Raw genomic sequence first — 19,639 nt, forward strand, 5'->3', positions numbered from 1 at the left:
GCCCTTACTGTTATAGTCTCCTACTCATGCCAGTAAAGAAACAGCAATGGGATTTGCCTTTGACTGTTACTGACTAGAAGTATGAAGGATGAAAGGACCGATTGCCTAGAGAGTGCCTGAAAACAGGACAGGTACCCATGATTACAGTTCTCTAAGGACACTGCGAGGACTGCACAGGAAATACTTGTTTTTTTAATCGTTGCATGAAAATGAACTCATCACCCAAGGAAAGTGGTTATTAGAACCTGTTCTTCCCCTTCACTCCAAGAACATGCCAGTTTGAGAGACTTCTGAACCATTTCGTTTCTGGAATTAGTCTTTTGGGTTGCCGTGTGGTCTTTGGTTAACAAAATGGTTCCTAGTGTCCTCACTGTTTAGCTGGAAGTTGCTGATACAGTTTTCCTTGTTGGCTGTACACCCAACTCAAATGAGTCAAGGAGAAGACTGACTGATCTCTGAATTAATTGTGATGGCCCTCAAGCTGTATTGAAGGAGAGGGAGGCAAAAGGAAGATGGGTTGAAAATAATAAAGTATTCATCTTTGAAATTAGCTATCTGTTCATTTAAGAATTCGTATGAGAGTAAAATGAATGAATAAAATGCTCCATACCTGCATAGTAGATCATTTCAAAAGAACAGTGCAATATTTCCTGATTTAGGGTAGTTGCAAAACAGCCACTGTTTCAAAAATACTCTACAGTTGCATTCTTGTATGGCAGATGTTGACTATTTCCTTTAGTTGCCTTCTGCTAAGATAAAAGACACACAACTTGGTATGAGTCTATAAAGGCAAAACAGTATGAGAGTCATATCTGCATTGTGGCTTCTTCAATTTAGATCACTGTTGTTTTGCAGATGCTATTAATCAAGTCCTTCTAACTACTCTATGAAATAAGAATTTATTGGCCCAATTTTACACCTGAGGCACAGCGACCTGCTATTCTATGTTGGTGAGGAATGTAATTCAGATTCCCAGAAACTTTGTTCTTAGTATTAACCAGCAGAAGTAGGAGGCTGGAGGGGCATCTCTGTGCACAGGTTGCTTTGACTGCTGTTTGGAATAGGCTGACCTCTTCCTTGTGTTGAAATTTCCCAGTCCTGGATTGCCTGTATTCTGTTCACTTGCTAGCTGAAGTGTGTGCGCGGGAGCTTGCTATTGGCCACAGTCTGCATTCGCTCCCGTTTCCTCCTGCGACAGCAGAGGAGCACTCAGAGGGCTGTGATTTTGMCTGGACTTTCTGCCGTGGTTTTTCCTTTTTGTGTTAATTGCCTCCTCTTCAACTCTAGATGCTCCCTCCAGTAATTCTGCTTTCCTGAATGGTTACAAATAAGATGTGGTAGAAGTTTCTTTTTAAAACAAATGATGAGAAATTAAGGAAGCATAGAAATGATCTTAAATAATCCTTTAACCTTAATAAATTATTCCTGTGTCTGTTGACAACGTTATAAACAATGTTATTCTTTTATGAATAGATGACAGTATTTTCATAAGTGCAGAATGAGAGCTGAGCACACAATGAAAACTAATACAATTCCTCAACTCTGAAGTAACAATTTCACTGTTCATTTATATTCCTAATGCTTATTTTCTTTTCTCTCTGTCTCTAATTTTGTGTATGTTTGTTTTAAGAATTTTTTTCTGGCATTCAGGCTTACTGGGTCTGCTTATTGAATCATGTCTTCTTACGCTGTTCCCAATTCCTTAGATGTTTCTTCTTCCCTTTAACATTAGTGATGCTTTCTACATTCTGGATGAGTCACCTTTTATTCCTGAACTATAAAGTTAAAAGAAAAAAAGTGTGCAGATTTACAGTTCAGCAGCTGGTTATTTAAAAATGAAAATCAGATTACGTCTGAGACTATTTCATTAAAGCTTTGATAATTGCATTAAATATTCATATAGTAGCTATACTTATAGCAATAATCTACTTATATGCATATACTTGGTGAGATTTATTTTTCTATTGTATCTGATCTTTCCTAACTCCATGTTTAAATGATCACTGGAATAATTAATCATGATGTTGCTATCTGTAAAGCTTTGGTGGGCACCTCTAAATACTTACTCCTTGTGTCTTCCTGATATTTTGTATTGTAATAATTTAGAATTCGTTCTTGTCAGCTTCATTACTGCCCCTGCTGTAGCTGAGATGCTCCTCCCTGGTGTTTGATCATAACTAAATGATTTCTCTGGTCTTCTTTAGCCAATGTGCTATGGCAGCAGTCAGGAGAGCTGGTGACTGTAAACTACATGTATTTCTATTGTGTCTTCAGAACCTCCAGTGCAAAAATGCTGACTGTTAGAATGAGCTTGGGCACAGAGCTCGGGTCTGGCTTCTGAAGGAAAAGTGACGTTCAACAACTGCTTGAGATCACGCTAATAAAAAACATAGAGATACCTTTTGTATGTGAACCCTGCTGCATAAAGAGAGACCAATTTTGTGGTATTTATGGCCTGTGGACTGTTGTGCACATCTAGAATTCTGTTGTTTCATGTTTTCAACTGGAGTCTGTCAACAATTTTCAGTGGAGGATTAGCAAAAAGGAATATAGCTCTTTACTGACAGTTGACAATCAAATAATGGATTATTGTTTGCTTAGTAGCTTACTGGCTTTTTCAGTAAGAAAATGTGCACTACTCTTTAGGATTACTCTCATGTTGGACTTTTCTGTCTCTCTCTTGCTCATCTATATCGTTGCACCTTTTTCCTTTTCTCTCTCCCTCTCTCCTACAGCTTCTCTGCACAGACTAACAGCTTCATTTCCCCCACCTTTCCTTTGCTCTGCTCAAAATAAGCAAAAATAAGCAATGAACTAGTTTTATAATTACATTTAAATTGTATTAGACTTAGGATTACATATCCCAAATCCTTATACTTAGAGGTAATTTCATTCAGATGGGTTGCATGATTCTCCAGACTGCCTGTAGAAAGATTTCAGTGCATCTCTCTTCCTCCCATCCAAGCAGGGAGGAGATTCATCAGCTAGTGTGACACTGCAGAAGGAAGCAGGATCTCTCTGATGGGATCCTCTCTGAGGGCCTGGAAGAAGAGAAAGAGTACAGAGCTCCCCTTCTGCCTCTGAGACTTCACACCTAGTATTTTGGGGCTGCTGTGGCGCTGCCACAGCCACTTTAACACAGTTATGCTTCTGGAAAGGACTGGGACCTCTATTCAGATGTCCCTATCTTCTCCCAGATAGACAATCTGCTAGATTTAGGGGAGAGGAAGGCATTTCCCATTCTTGCTTGTGAGCAGATCCCACCCTCTGAAAGGTGGTGGGAAATGTGTGAACCAAATATTTCTCAGAGTCCACCAGAGCCCAGTCCCTGGGCAGTTAGTTTAAAATATAATGGGTGGCACTGTGGATTATTTGAGACTGTTCTTAAGACTCCGTGCGAGTAGTTCTTACTCGTCTGTAAGACTTGGCCAAACATGTCTGTATATTAGTAAGTTTATATGAGACACGGTGGACTTGCCTTTGTCCGTGAGTCTTGTATTTCAGTTTCTATTCATTCATTTTGGATTGTATGTAGCCAGGGTGTGGATGTGCGTATATATCTTTCGTATATAACTTGATTCATTTCAGCAAACTTAAGCAGGTTTGAGACAATATTTAAGGAAGATGAGCAATTTAAAATGAAGTAAATTATTATTGAAGCACTTTTTTTTTTTTTTTTTTTTAAACCTCCGATATATAAACCACAATGTCAGTATTTTGGTGTTTTCGTATATTGAGCTCTTCAAACTGCAATGCAAACCGCTATTAAAAGTCAGCGTTTGCAAATTATTAACAACAAAAAAATGTTAGGCTTCACAGTTGACTCTCTGTGGTAACTATGAAAACAGACACATAGCATCAGTTGGCAGATTTTTGTTTTCTTTTGGAAGCATTACAACTTCAGTAGGAATCATAACCATGAGCAGGTGCAGCTTTCCTTTCTTTGTAATGATCAGTAGAAGCTCTGTTTTTAACTGTATGGTTTGCAATAAGAGGAAATGATGATTATACTCTCAAAACTGTTAAGGAGGATTGCATTTATATGTGAGACTTATGATTGTCATTTTCCCAACATTATTAGAGAAAGAAGTTCTAACTCACTCATACATGGGATCACTTTTGCTGTATAGTAAGAATATATTGCAATAATTAAGATAATTTATATTTTTATCAACACTTTAGTGGTCTGTTTTTTCCATTTTTATTGTGGTTGATGACAGATACAGCAGACCAGTGCTTTTCAACTTAGTAAACTAACTTGGCCATTGCCTTCTTACTAATGGGTAAAGTTGTCTAGCAAAAAGCAAGTTGAAAATACCTGAAAACAGATTACAGACTGATGAAGTCCTTATAAAATTCAGCCAATTCCAGAATGGAAAGCAACACTGTTGAGTCAGTCTCCAAAATTTTGCTTTTTCTGTTTGGACAAAGCATGATGATTTATTCAGTGTTAGTGTGTATCTTTTTCATTAAATTATTTTTAATAAGCAGGCTCTGCCTCTGTGTTTTGTCAGATTTGTGGCATGTGTCTCATGGCTCTCAGCTGTATGAAGACTTTTTTTATATCACTTTTTTTAAAAAAAGGAAAGTTGGTGAGCTGTTGAGTAGGTGTTTTGAAAGCACCTTGACTGACAGTCTCCAGTCATCCCAAGCATCCCAAGATGAGGTCCTCGTATAAAAATGCACATTTGATCAGCTGCTGCTTTGCCTCCCAGCGTTTCATAAATGGATATGCTGTTCTCCCCTGCCAAAAGTTGAGAGGGGAATGATTAACTACTTGTCATGGATCTCTTTAGTTATGAAACGAGAGCCTGCTGTGGTGGGCACTGTGCAAACATACAGCAGCATTCTTTGACATACGGCTTTTGAAATGAAATACTTATCTTGGAGAGAGGTGGTTCTTTTGGGGCTCTGTTGTTAAAATTAGAATGGGAAGGGAAATCATGCTTTCTGGAGAAAGCAGATGATTTTGTGAATAAGGAAGAAACCCTCCTACTTTGGGTCTGCCTTTTTTACGATTTTATGAGTACGAGAGAGCAGATATGCCAATCAAGTTGACATAACATCAAGATCCTGCTTGTCTGAGCAGTGATTGTTTTTAGGCAGCAGAAGGGTTAAGCCAAGTCATAAAGGAAAGCTAGAGTTCATGCAAGGTGTCCTGCTGGTAGCTAAGCAATAAGCTTTAGTAAACTGTTGCAGGAGTGACCTCTGGCTAATCCCTAGATAAATCAGTTTGGTAGTGCTGGCTCATCTTTGTGCTCCTCTTGAGTGTAATCTGTCATGATTTTGCAGCATGTGCTGACCTCAGTTTTCTCCATTTGCATGTGTTAAGAGATGTTACAGTCAATTCATTATCTTTTCACCTTTTGTCATTTTTACAGTCAAGAGCTGTGTTTCCTGGATACAATTAAAATGGCAAGTGGTGTGATTTGTTCATTTAAAAAAAGTACATCTGTTGGTTTTGAGAGTATTCCAGAGTGTTTATACTGAGCTGTTGTTGAACAGAACCATAGGATGCTTAAGAATGTGAGGTGTTTTGGAGTGGCTGAGTTTGTAACTGAACCCGACTCAAGAAAATTTGGTTATAATACTTATATTTCACCTTTGTGTGGCAGTTTCCATGAGCAGATCTCAGAGTCCTTAACAAAGGAGATCAGTATCATTATTTCCATTTTATACATTGAAACAGCCATGCAGAGTGGGAAAGCACCTTTTTCAAGTTCCCCAAGGCAGACAGTGGCAAAAGCCAGGCACAGAGCCTCCGTCTCGGAAGTCCTCATCCAGTGTCTAATTATATGATCGCATCACCTTGATACAGTAAGTGTGAGAGTAGAGTATGTGATTGATAGGATTGCAATTGAATTGGTTTCATGGTAATATTCTCCCCAAGATAATTTGTTTTTTCTATACAAAAATTAACCTGATAAATTTTGCATGCCTCCAAATTTTGCATGCCTCCATGTGCTGCAGTGTAAGGGAACTCTGTGCCAGGTAACATAATGTTTGCATTTACAGAAGGCTTCATGTTTTCCAGACACCTTACAAACATTCACCAAAGTCTCTCCTGTAATGCCAGTATAACTATTCTCACTTTTATAAAAGAAAAAACTAAGGCAGAGATGGTGTGCTGTGGCCATTTCTGTGTCCCCCCCAGAGTTATTCATGGCTTTGAGCTTCCAACCCCCAAGTCCGTGCTCCAAACATCCTCTTTTCTCCAGCGGCAAAAGAAGATGTCAGTGAGAAATGCTGTTATGACCAAAGGTTTAAACAATAGTTAAACAAGAAATGTATCTAGAAATGCACTAAAAGGACATGGTTTGTCTGAGTAATGTTTCATGCCTATTAAAATGAATAATTTTAGAAAAAATAAATTTACTGATTAGTCAGGACCAATTGTTATGACTCAAGTGGCAGTTGAACGTGAATTGTTAACRCATAGCTTCTGTAAAGACCAGGGTGTTTCAAGTCAGAGCACGTTAGATCCAGATAGTCAAAATAGATTGATGGGTACGGAGTATGCAGATGGATAAACCAGGAAATGTAGCTGCTTAGTTCTCCAGAAGAAGTGACGCTTCTTTCTGGGGCATAGGCACTAATAAGTATTTTTTTTCTTTTTTCATCACATTGCCAGAGAATGCTTCAAAACACCTTAGTCTCTAATAAAAATCCTTAGCGCTTACACTGCACTTTGAACATTCTGGGTGTTTTATAAAATGTAGTTTGTTAATCCACGCAACAGCCCTTTGAGGGTGGAAAGGGTAATTACTGTGTCAGACCGCACCTTGTGGGATGTGCCACTGCAAGCGAATTCTCGGGTTTCATCACCGTGGGTCCAGGGACGGTGTGGCTCGGGGGTGACGGAGCAGTTGTGCCCAAGTGTGGGGAAGGTGGCTGTCAGCACAGACAGGAGGACTGAAAGAAGGAAACTATTTCAAAATGAGAGAAAAGGGAGTACAGGTGGAAGTAGTGTTGACACAGCATTTATCYGTGGTGGCTGGTTGCAGGAGACATCTCCAGAGGACGGTGGTCTCCCAGGGAAAGGGCGCAGTGGACTGTGTAAAGAGAACGGAAAGACGTTTGCTTTATGTACAGTATAGGCAGCAACTGGAAAGGAAGCAGACAAAATGGGGGTGCTTTTTTATATCAAGGAGGCCAGAGAGCCAAATCCAGAAGCCAGGGGATAATGGAACTTATTTAGAGCTTCAAAGAATTGTGTGATTACAATAGTTTGTTCAGAAGGCTAATGAAGGGCAAAATCCTGCCTCCTGCACTCAGTGTGATCGGTCACAGGGAGGCTGACCAAACCTGGGATCGGCACCTGTTCGAGCCTGGTGCTTTCTCCTTTGGTCCGAGAGCATTAGAAAATCGCTTACTGAATTCTTATTTATTTATTGAATAGTTAAATTACTTCTACTTAAAAAGCAAATCCTGGGCTTGTAGAGCTGCCAGTGTTTATAATGGCTTCTAACAGATGCTGCACATCCTGGGCTGAATTTCAAAGGCCTGCGCACTGCACAGACGCTGCTAAACATGTCTGGCCTTGTTTGTAGCCCCAGAACCCTGTGCTTGTGCAAAGGCGAAGCTGAATGTATTGCACTGAGTTGTATTAAACCTTCCTAAGCTGGTGGATTTTACAGCTACCTTTTGTTTCAGGTTACATGCAAAAAGCAATTTTGGTCTTTCAAAAAAATCAAATAACTGTAGCAGTAGAGGCACCACGCAAAGTTAGAACATGACTGAGTGAACAGTGAACATGTGAGCTAGCAGGCTGTGGGACCCAGAGGGGGCAGGTGCTGGTGAGGGCACGGACTCATGAGCTCTGTATGAGTGCACAGGTAAGAGGGGTTGAAAGTGTCTTTTAACACAGATCCGGATGCAGTTACTATACCTGTGAGTAAAAGCTTGGAGAACAGCTTTTGGGAGAAGAGCAATCTGGAAAGGGCTTCAAACTGTGAGTAAAAGAACTCTTTCTGCCTCACAGAGAGAGTTATTCACAATCCTCCTGAATTAATAGGGCTGYGTTAAAATCTAACTGTAGTATCATTCTTAATTGAAACAGTGCTAAAACACCTGAAAATTGGCTAAATATTTGCATACAAAAGAGGAACATGATAAATACAGGCCTTGTATGTTCAGTGAGGTGCACACACATCGCATAGCTGGCCTGTTTCACATTGCTTTAAACCTTGTGTCCTGTATTATGGACATAGGGCAAAGCTACCTTTATTCAGAATTTGCACACTAAGGTGTAAAATGCAGTAGCTTTTTCTGAGCTACTGCTCGCATACCTCTACTGAAAGGCCAATTTGACTAAGGTTGTGTTTCTGTCCAGAATTTCCTCTAGAGAAATACATGTGTGTATGCCATGTGCATGTGCACTCTGGATGTGTCCAACAACATAGTGAGAACTATAGGAAAGTAAAATCCTCATAGCTCTCCCAAACCACATTTCATGTTGAAAACAGAGGAGTTTGCTAGGAAAATGTGAACGTATTTTGTTTCAACTTTGCAACCATTGGTATTTTTAAAAAATACTCTATTTAATTCAGTATTTATTGAAGTCAGACCTACTTAGTGAGACTTCAGAAAAGATGTGCAAAACCTTATCATTACATCTTCTGCCATGGATTTACCCTTCTGTTTCTCTGATAGCTCCCCCGTGCTTTACTCTTTTCCCTACATTTGTCTACTGTGCATCTTCTATGTTGAAAAATCCCCAGTCCTTTGATGATGGTAGTCCCTTTAGCCAGCTGTGGCTGGCTTGCTGGAGATAGTAAGTTCCTTCCTAGATTTCTTAATAAGTTAAACAAGCTGCTTTCTGTGAAGGTTACAAAGCATTCAATATTACAGAGAACTCTTAATTTCATATTGATATCTGATGAAAGCTGATGGATTTCTCAAGAACGGAGCTTAAAATCTTTTCTATGGGAAATTATTCCAAGGAGAGCTCTTGATTTGACAGGTTTTTAATGAGGCCAGAAAGCAGTTAGTGAAATGCTTCCAGTCAGGACTTCTGAGTTGCTMGTGTCAATAAAATCAGTCCTGTAGCTGCATTAAGTATCAATAGATTGTTTCTCCTGTTAAAACTAGTTGTCAATCTAAAATATTGTGATTTTATTAGTTACAAATATAACACTATTGAATTCAACAGAGATTAAATTGATCTTCTGGTAGCATGCCTATGAGTTAGTCGTCTAAGATAACTTGAGCAAATATCAAATGGTAAAGAAAGCCATAACTCTGTTAGGCTTCCATAGTACTAGGAAACTTCAAAGTGATTTCATTTCCATTTCATTTAAGGTGTTTGGAAAGGGTGTAGTGTTAGATCTATTTCTATATTCCCATAACATTAATAACTGCCTGTATCTCTGTAAGTTATTTGGCAACACTGATGAAGCAGTTATAATGATATTTAGGACTTAGACGCTGCTTTTATTTTTCAGTGCATTGCGAAAACTTGATTTCATCATATCAACGAGAAAGTTATTTGGTGTTGCTTTCTGTGCTGCTGTGTTTGTTATAGCAGCCTCACAGGAGGAAAGTGTTCTTCAATAAATCGATTTGTTAAGTCATCCTGTCAGATTTAAAGATGTGTGAATGTTTTAAAGATGTGTGAATGTTTTGACTCTGGATACACCAGGTTATTTTGGTCATATTTCGGTCACAAATATGCTACTGGGATGTTGAAAGGTTCGTTGCAAAACACAGGATGCCTCCTTAGTTCAGAATTATGTTTGCATTGCTGGTGACATTTAATCATGCCAGCTGCACATATGTGCTTTTCTCTTTGCACAGTTTGAAATTCCATTTACCAATGTGGAATGTGAAAAAAMCTAACGTAAGCTGAATTTGTGTCGGTCCCTGTTTAATCCTAGGGGTCTCAGTGTGGCTGCAACTAATGGAAATACAGCAAGATTTCAAACATGCTGGCATTTCAGAATGACTCCTAGTTGACCTTTCATTAATGTCATTGCATTTTTAAAGTTATTCTCTTGGATTGTTTCTTCTGCTGCTGTAACTCAGCTGTAGAATGACATAACATTGAGAAAGCAAACTTAAGTTCCTTGTCTGTCTTTGATGGGCATGACACACATTAATGTTAATGGTAGTTACGTATGTATGTTAAAAACAGAATCTATCCCAAATGTTCCCTGAGTCACAGATTCCTCCCCTTGGGATTTTGTGTCAGGTTAGTTTTTAATGTTCTTTGATCATTCAAAATTCACTGTTTTGAAAATCCAAAGCAATTACAAGCTTATAAGTCTACTTCATTACCACAGAACTGCAGTAGAGGAACTGCAGTGAGATAAAGTAGGCCAGACTGTCATTGCTAGATTAAGTAAAAGCTATTTTTTATGATCTTGGCCTTGTATTGAAGCAGTATGAGGTCTGGGTTGAAGGATCAGGCCCTTAGCAGCAATTTATGCTGTTTTTGTTTAAGGGAAAATTGAAACTGTCATATGCTATGGGGATGGTGCCCTTAGCCATAACCTGAAGATGTTATTCTAAATGAAAACAAGAAACCAGTTGCAAATGCCATAAAAAATGACAGTAGATTTAATTAAACCTTTCAGCACTGGAGTAACAAGGGGAGAATATGCCCTGAAGGTATTATTCTGCAAACCACACTGAAAAGAAGCTTCCTTAAAAAGATGAGCACCTCAGCACTGTCCTTGAGGTTAACAAACGTAGGTTATTCAGGATCAAAGGCAAAGTAAGTTCTAATGCTCTTCTCATCAAGATCACCCTGTTATTTAGTCTCTCTGTTTTATATGAAGGAGGCTTCTCTCTGAGCCTGTCTGCCAATCTCATCCACATTATATGGCATTGAGACAGCTAAACTTTCAAGTAGTTCATCATAGGCAAAGGTCTAGAAATCCATAACAAAATGTTTTAAGTTCAGCTTTTTGTAATATACTTTCGCCAGGTAGTGATGCCGGTAGCTTTGGTAAGTATGGCTTGGTATGAACATGGACATTGATGTCAATAGTGCTGTATTCTTTTTCTTTCCAGTGGGTTTTTGTGTGTGTGTCTATACACGTGCTTACATGCATCTATTTGATGTTGTTTGCTTTAGAGCCTTGAGTCTAAAAGACAAGATCAAGCGATATATGCAGTGTATCAGTCATAGGAAGGAATAAAGCACAACAACAATGTTGTGCTTTGGTGATTAAATTGAATAGCTCTGGGCTTCTTTAGTCCCCTCTGAAATACTTATTGATGTGTAGGTTTCTAAGTGTTTTAGTGCTTCTGCTTCAAAGAAGGAATTTCTTTTGGTATATATGTAAAAAAGGTAAACAAATATATCTGTAGTGATTTGTTCAGTCTGCATATCTTGACTCTCCTGATCTGTTTGGACAGTTTGGTTTTAAAATAATGGCTGTGATGCTGTAAGGCTTTTTTTTTTTTTTTTTTTGAGGCAGCCAGTGGGTATATTCAGTGGGTATAGCGATCTTAAGGAATGAAAATTGTTTGAAAATTGGCAACTCTGCCCTTTAGTGTTCTGTTTCTTGCACTGATTTTCCTTTTTTGTCTCATTTTTTTCCATTGATCAACTGAATTTGTTAAAAACTGTCTTAGATAATGAGTTATCAATGATTAGTATTTTTACAACACTTCATACACATTACAGATGCCCAGTGACAGTCTTGCTCTTGCTTCCACTGAAGTTAGCAGCCATGACCACAGGGGAGTAGAGTGTCTTCTGTTCTGAGTTCCTCTGAAAACATCTCCCTTAGATTTCTATGAAATACAGCATTTAAAGGTAGTAGTAGTCAATGCAAATGAAGGCATTGCATTTAAGATATATGCACATCCTCAACAAAGTTTTCTTCATGTCTTGAAAGCAAGATTATTTTCTTCAAACCATTTACTGATTTTTTTGTGCATTGTCATTTAATTTGTATTCTGCAACCCCCTTTTCTTTATATAAGGTATCACAAGTCAGTTTGTAGCACTCTTTTTTTTTTTTTTTTCCCCAGTGATGAACCTCCTTTGAGAGGAAGCTATCTTAAGTGTTGTTTTTTGCAGTGGTTTTGGAAAGCATAATAAAAGCCTGTTGGAATATAGGTTGTGATCTCAAGCTTCCATGAAATAGATAAGTCTCTTTTGTTTTGGCACTCTGGCAGTGAGATTCCTCATAAACATATTGCTTATTGACAGGATTTTATAGGTAAAACAAAATTGTCTTTAAGGTTTAAAGACAATTAAGACAACTTGTGCATAAATCTGTGTTTCTGTCTTTTACCAGAATTATGATGATGAAAAATTAGTGACATTTATTGTTCATACTATGGCCATTACTTCTCATAATGCATGGAATTTTGTATAGCTTGGATACAGCATATGAATATTACCTTTCAAAATGAAACATCAGCATTATTTTTGTGATAGATAACACTGTTTTAAACTAACATTTATTCCATAGTAATTGAGAGAAGCATATGCTGGATTTCTGAATCAAGTCCCCTGCTACTGGAAGCAATCTGAGCCTATCATTTTGTCTGAGAAGTGATCAGGCCTATCATCTTAAAACTTGAGTTTTATTTCATTTTTGTCATTCTCTTACTTTTGTGTACTGTTCAGAAATGGCAAAAGCTGAATGTGATCCTGACCAATAATTGAACATAATACCCTGTGTTTCAGTGAGTGGTAAACTGCTCCCAGTCAATCTCTTTCAGTCTGCTGTGATTAAACATTTCTTTCCAAGATAGTTTGGCTTAGTATCATATCACTGTAATGTAGTTCTGTATCATAAGATGTGATCGTTATCCACCTTTTGGTGAAAAATGACTCCTTCGGCTTCTTGACTCCCAGCTTGCTTTCCCTCATTTCTCTTTTTAAAAGCATAATTAAAAAGTTCCCTCCATTCAGAAGTAATCTTCATTTCTAAAATCATCTAATTATGCACTTTATGCTGAGAAAAAGCTTCAGAAAGATGTAGAAGTATTGCACAGATAAGAGATTTTGGGAGCAGACTGCAAAGAGGTGTCACATGTAACGCTCTTGTCCTACTTACTTGTTCTATTGGCTGAAAGTTTTAATTATAGCTTTTATCTGACTGATGACATGTTAAATACTCAAAATGGTAGGTCAAAGGTTGGGGGCTAATGATTTAGTTCAAAATAACTCCAAAGGACTTTAATAACTTGTCTTGTTATTTCTAGCTCTGAGGAAGAACTTGGGGTGTTATTTGTGGGTGTTTTTTTTTTTTTTAATATTGCCTGATTATGCATACTTCATTTGTTATAAACAGTGATTATATTTTAGATTGATCATTGTTTATGCCAAACCTTTTAAAATATGTTCTCACCACCTTTTAGATATCACTGAATGTATTTTAATTCTATTTATTTCAGTTGTTATTTTCTTTCCAAATTAATGTGGCACTTTGTTTCCTTGAAGTTTAATGGTAGAAAAAAGGCCTCTGCGGTACTGTCACGGTTGCCTGGAAAGACTACCTCACCCTGCTTCTTTGAAGAATAAGTATCTTACTGCCTGTTGTAGGAGGTTCATCTGCCAAGTCTTTTCAAGGGTTGTGACTGTAACGACTCATCCTTTGCTGCTTTTGTGTTTTGGATGTTGTGTCACACTGTCCTCTCTCCTTCTCCAAATGTCAAGTGGGATCTTGGACATCCTGCTGTGTTCTCCTATCTCTCTGCCAAGAAAACAGAAAGAATAATATGTTAGAGGATGGTAACTCCAGTGTGTTAAATCAAAACAATGGACTAATGTGCTTTTAAAGACAAGAGTCATTCTGAGTGTGAATTGAGCTCTGGCGGGGACAATGCAAGAAGGCTCCGAGTGCGGCCAGTGAGAGAGGCCTTTGTGTCTCCTGGCTGCCGGAGCTTTTGCAAGCACAAATATTCATTGCAGAATGGAAGGCAGCAACTTTTTCAGCTCACACAGAGCCTCTTTGTGCCAGCCAAATCTTCTCTAGGCAATTTTATAAAAAGTATATTTGTATATGTATGTATACAGAAATCTGATAACAGATCCTTTATTACCAATTATGAATGAGTAGAAAGGAGAAGAGTAAATCTTCATATCTTATGATGGGGAGGGGAAAGGGAGGGAAAATGATCAAACTCCAGGCTTAACTTGCAACAGTGTTTTTAAGAGAAATTATTTCCTCCTCATTTTTTCATTATTGTCTTTGAAAATATGGAACTGCCTCCTCTGTAGCTCTCTGCAGAGACTAGCAGTTTCTTACTGTTCCTAAGTTCTTGAGAAGGTAGCTGCCCATGTGGCAGACAAAAATAGTGTGTGGTTTGCATGTTCATGCACGTGCTGGATGATTTTACATCTGACTTGGTTTGAGCTAATGCCATTTGGTTTCTGTTAATTTTCCCATCTTCTTTAAAAAGCGTAATGCCAATTGTTCAAGGAGGGAAGAGTCATGCACATTATTTAGTTTTGTTTTTTCAGTGCTTGGCTGGATTGAAATGATAAGGGCCTCAAGGAAATTTTGAGGTAGATTTTCTTACCTAGTCTAGCATGTTATCAAGTACCTCCATTGGAGCTAAACTGTTAGATGAGAAAAGGGAGAGATGGGGCAGTGATTGACAATTTGGTACTGGTAAGCTTGGATGGGCAGCAAGATGAGATGTGAGTGTGGATTTTTCTCTCTAAAATGAAACCCTTGTTTCTGTATACAAGGTAATAATGGATCACTTCCTCTTCAGAAATAGGAGAATGGGAGTATTATCAAGACTTGCCTCGATCACTGAGAAATTATTGAGATTTAACCAGTTTTCTGTTAATACCAGTAACACAAAGATCCTATTTCAAAATTGCTTCAGAAGACATTGTAAAGGTCACCTAATGATTCTGGAAGATGTTTCTTGAATAGTAATAATAAACACTATACATTAAATCCTATTCTCCTTGGCTATATATATCTTCACACTTTGTAGCTGGAAGAGCAGATGGAACCCGTGTGCTATTCTTTCATCTACTGGAGACAGTCCTTCAGGGATGTGGTAATTAGACTGAGACACTTATTTTGATGTTCCTATCTTGGCAACAGAGTTAGTGGTCTGCCAGCAGATTTTAAGTCTATAGTACTGAGGTTCTGTTACTTTGCTTTATGAAAGCCTTCTGTACTTAGGGAACTAGGCTAAAAATAAGTTTAATCACCAGATGATATATTTCATAGGGCTTGAGCTTCATGAGTCTTCATATATTTAATGATATTTGATACGTGCAACAAAGCTGGTAATCCAGAAATGAAAAGCTGGTTATGTCATTGTCAGTCTCCTGTGTTAGGCAGGTCTTGAAATCAGACCATAAGTTTAATATTTTATAATGCTGTGATTTTTTTTTTTTTCCTCTGTGAAAGAGCAATGGAGGAATAAAAACTGCCAGTCTTGTGAAGAATTTGTTCTCTGCTTATGACTCATTGCAGGGGCTGCCTGTWTGAGAGGAAAACAGTTTATTGTCAGTTGTCTCATTTAAGCCTAATTGTCATGCCTTGGGCTGGACTTCTTTCATGTCCTTCCACTTCTCTTTTCGAACCTGAGCATTGGTATAACTCATGCCACCTCCTGCTATGCAGAGCTACAGGCTTTCCCTCATGCACATATATCTGCTGCAGATCAACATCTGTGAGGAGCGAATGAGGAGGAAGCAAGAGCATTGCTTTCCAGATGAAAATTCTTGATCTTTACCCCAGGCTGTCGCATGTACTGCTGTCCTCACTCAGGAGCATGTGCTAGAGGCTTGATGGCCTTTGTAAAGGAGATGTTGTAAGAGGTTGGAGGATTCATTTTCCTGGGACCGAGGATAACATCTCTGGCAGTGCAAGTGGACTATATGTTACCTGGTATCAAGCTGAATAGTTTTGCTTCCCTACAGCTTTCTTCCTACTGAGACTGACAGCTTGATGCATGTGAATGTGTGAACTGTGCTGTAGTCATTCACACCTACCCATATGTGTGAACTGGAAGTTGAGAACACAAAATTAGGTTGCCTTGATCTTCTTAACACTTTCCTACTAAATTTAAAGCAGCACCCAGCCATTTCAGTTAATTTTCTATTGCCCAAAAGTGGAAAACCTGCTTTAACCAATGACTTCATTTGGTTAAATGAATGACACCTTGCCTCTCCCAGAGATAAGTGATATAAGCATATAGACTGCATCCTACATCTTTGTGCAGTATAGAACAGATGCTGAAGTTGTGTGCTTTTCTGGGGGCTTGGGGAAGTTTTTGAAAATAGGGTAACAGCTTGAGAGAAACAACGTGATCTGTAATCTAGCTTCACAATTTCATCATCATCCTTTTTTTGAAAGTCTCAGAAATAGAACCTCAAATCTCTTGGAGGTCCTTTAGGCTGTAGAAATCCCAAATAGTTTTTAATGCGCATTTCTTAATTCTGTCTCCCCTACATAGCATTTGCTGGTGGGTCAGCAGACATTTGGAGACTGTGCGGGCTATATATATGTTGCCTGAACATGTACGTGCCTCAGCTTTCATTCACAGTTACTGCACAATAAATGCAGCCTGCTCTGGGACATGACACACTTCTTATGTTTTAGTCTCAGCTCTGTAAATCTTCAGGGAAAACTTTTATCTTTCTTTTTCTATTTTCCAATGTGTAAGATAGAGTTAAGCTTGCCTAGCTCGTAGGAGTATTTTGAAATATCATTCATTTTAACTTCTTTGTTGCTTTGGAAATATAAAATATTGATGTATGTTTTTTACTTTAAAAGAGTCAGGCTGTATAAATGCTACTTTCCTTTGTTCTTGTTTTGTAGTCTGTTTACTAGTTGTATATTTGGGGTCTATGGATAGGACCCTCTTTGGGAGGAGAGGAAATTGTTTTGATCTCAAATGGAGATTTTTAAGTGGGAAGAAGTTCTTTTACAACAAAGGGATCCTCTTTGAACAGTCCTGCTTGAATTTTTCAGATTAAGAACAATTCTGGGAAAAGCTGATGATTAGATCAGAAGGATGAAAGTTTTCTGTTGCTGACTCTGCTGTAAGATGTCATTAATGATCTTTACTAATGAGTACTGATAATTTAGTGGAGCACTATACCAAAGATACTGGGTAGAAATAGCTACAGAAGTATGTAGTGTTATAGTGGTAACAGGTAATTTAATGTAGACAGGTTCTTTAGAGCAAACCTAATGACTAGTTGGACTGTGATGGCAGGATCATTTCTGAATGGCCATCATGGTCACAGGGAGTCCGATTAGCCATTCAGGAAGCTTGATCACTAACAGCCTGGTTTCTGCCGTATGCATTTACATTATCTGTATCACTAACATTTATGATGGAAGGATTGCTGCCAAGTTGGGGACACAGAGAGTAAGTCTGCTTGAGAGAACAGCTGGTCATTAACAGGTCTCTGTGTTTCAGAGATGAGCGGAATCAGTCAATCATTGTAAGTGGAGAATCTGGAGCAGGAAAGACCGTCTCTGCCAAGTATGCCATGAGATACTTTGCCACGGTCAGTGGATCTGCCAGTGAAGCCAATGTTGAGGAGAAAGTCTTGGCTTCCAATCCTATAATGGAGGTAAGAGAGCTAGTGCATTAACTCATTACTCAAACCTAATTTGCAGTTATTATTCTGGGGCTAACACAAGCATTCGATAAAGAGAACAATCCTTGAAATTTAAGGATCAAAAACTCTAGATTTAATATGTTTTTAAAACTTGATTTTTCATCGACTTCCCAGGAAGTGCTTTAGGCATTGCATTGTGTAGTATTTGATGAAAGTTTGACAGAAGAGAGGAGGTAATGTTTTCAGTGCTGTTAATGTATTTCACATAATAAAGTAGTTCTTATATGAATGTTACTTTAAATCTATTCAGCCAACCAATCTATTCAACCAACTACTTTGGTAGTTTCCAGACTGCTGACCAAATGAATGTGCAGAAGAATGCTTTTGTGTGTAAAATTCAAAACAGGATTAAAACAGGATTCTATGTTACATAGAACCACATTATGCAACGAAGGGTGGGTAGATTATATTTGGAAGGGAAGAGAGTTGTTGAGTAAAGCAAATGTTCAGTTTTAGGAAATGTGATTGGGGAAGATAGATTGGAGAAGCAACGTTATGTGGGCTGCACAGAATTTGTTTCAGAGGAAAAAAAGTCAGAAGATGTAACTTTGCAATAATTAGCTCAGACTGTAATGTTTCAATTCCAGAGTAACTTTTGTGTAACTCACTGTAATCAAGTCCCAAAGCCATTGGCTTGAGAGCATAAGTGCTGGCAGTAGACTCCAAGATAAACGTGTGCGGTTCCTTGTTGCTTCAGGATCTTTATTCTCCAGGAAGCTGTGGAGACATTTTAATTCAGATCTCATGACCAAGCAGAAAACACTTCTCAAGCTCATCTGAATTACTTGTTAACTGTGTTTCTTGTCCTTGCCTACATATGCAGATTCAAGTTGTAGCTGAAGTTGAGGAACTATACTGAAAAATGATTTGCCACAGAGAAGCAGTCTTGGGGGAATTCCTTGTGAGAAATAGCTCAGTTCTATAAACACGCACATAGTGTTTAACCTAAGAAAATGCTTAGTACAATTGATGTCTTGGTAGATGTTTAGCATCTCTATGCAATAGTGTGAAATATTTTTAGATAGACGTGAGCAGAGGTGGTGCACATGGTGAAATGCAAAATGCTGCTGCTGTTTTCTTTCTCAAATATTTTTAAAAGTGAGCTGTGTTTTATTCCCTCTTTCCTCCTGGCTTGAGGAGCTCGTGACACTCAAACAGCACAGATGGCACTATAGCTGCCCAGTCATGGCTGTGTGTTCAGTCACAAGGCAATTGGGCCTGGTTTGTGGTGCTCTGTGGGGTTTTGAATCAGTTTTGCGGGATAAAACCAGCTGTATCGGGATTGGCAGTGGGCCGTGCCGTTGAGTGATCCAAGCGTACAGCTCCAGGAGGAAGCCAGGCAGCGCGTGGTGCGGAGGTTTTCCTTGCCAGGGGGTGTCAGGCCTGCCGTGCCCGGCGCGACCAGAGCGGGCCCTTGGCAYGCGTGCCGTTCTGCATGGGGAGCTAATCCCGGAGTGCTCCTTTCAGTCCTCCAGTATTTATGAGAAGTGTCTTATCCTTCTTGGCCATATTAAGATTTTGGTATGTGGCTAACAGGAGCGGGAACGCTGCGTGCCCCTTCTGCCTTCCCCAGCACCCCACCAAAATGGTGCGTGTGGACGGGCAGGCAGCCAAGCGCGGGGGCCATGTCTGCTAAGTGGCAGCTAAGGTGGGAGCCCTGCTGCCGCTCAGCAGCGCTCTGCGGGACAGGTCTGCAAGTGGCTGTTTGCTTGCTGAGTAAAATACAAACTGTTTGCCGCTTTCTCCTGGGCCAATTCTTTTGTTTGGTCTCAAAGCCTAAATGAAACTCCCCTCTCCTCTCCCCCTCCTTGTCCCCCACCTCCCAATTAGTGGCCATCAGTTGGCCCCTAATTGTGCCATGTAATTTCCAAAGCAGGAAATTTAAATTGTGGACTAGAAATGTGACGTTCCATTTGTAACTATCTCGAAAAAACAATGGCAGTGCTTTATTTTCTAGGGGTAACAATTTCATGAACCTGGGCAGATCTAAAAGTTGACATACATTAAACATTGTTATAATTGGATGGAAGTTATCCTTTTAACTTAAATCATTTGAGCTTTAAATAAGTTT

The 19,639-nt window shown here is 38.9% G+C and overlaps 1 protein-coding gene across 2 annotated transcripts in view; it reads left to right on the forward strand.

The window, feature by feature from the left end:
- MYO5A (myosin VA) overlaps positions 1–19,639 on the forward strand; it is an 89,141-nt gene that overhangs the window by 9,550 nt on the left and 59,952 nt on the right. For both annotated transcript variants that reach the window (XM_026060608.1, XM_026060609.1), the window contains exon 4: positions 17,364–17,520. In XM_026060608.1, the coding sequence (XP_025916393.1) occupies positions 17,364–17,520 (157 nt within the window). The remainder of the gene's footprint in view (positions 1–17,363; positions 17,521–19,639) is intronic.

The sequence above is a fragment of the Apteryx rowi genome, unplaced genomic scaffold, assembly GCF_003343035.1.
Source record: "Apteryx rowi isolate R43461 unplaced genomic scaffold, aptRow1 scaffold_17, whole genome shotgun sequence".
NCBI lineage: Eukaryota > Metazoa > Chordata > Aves > Apterygiformes > Apterygidae > Apteryx > Apteryx rowi.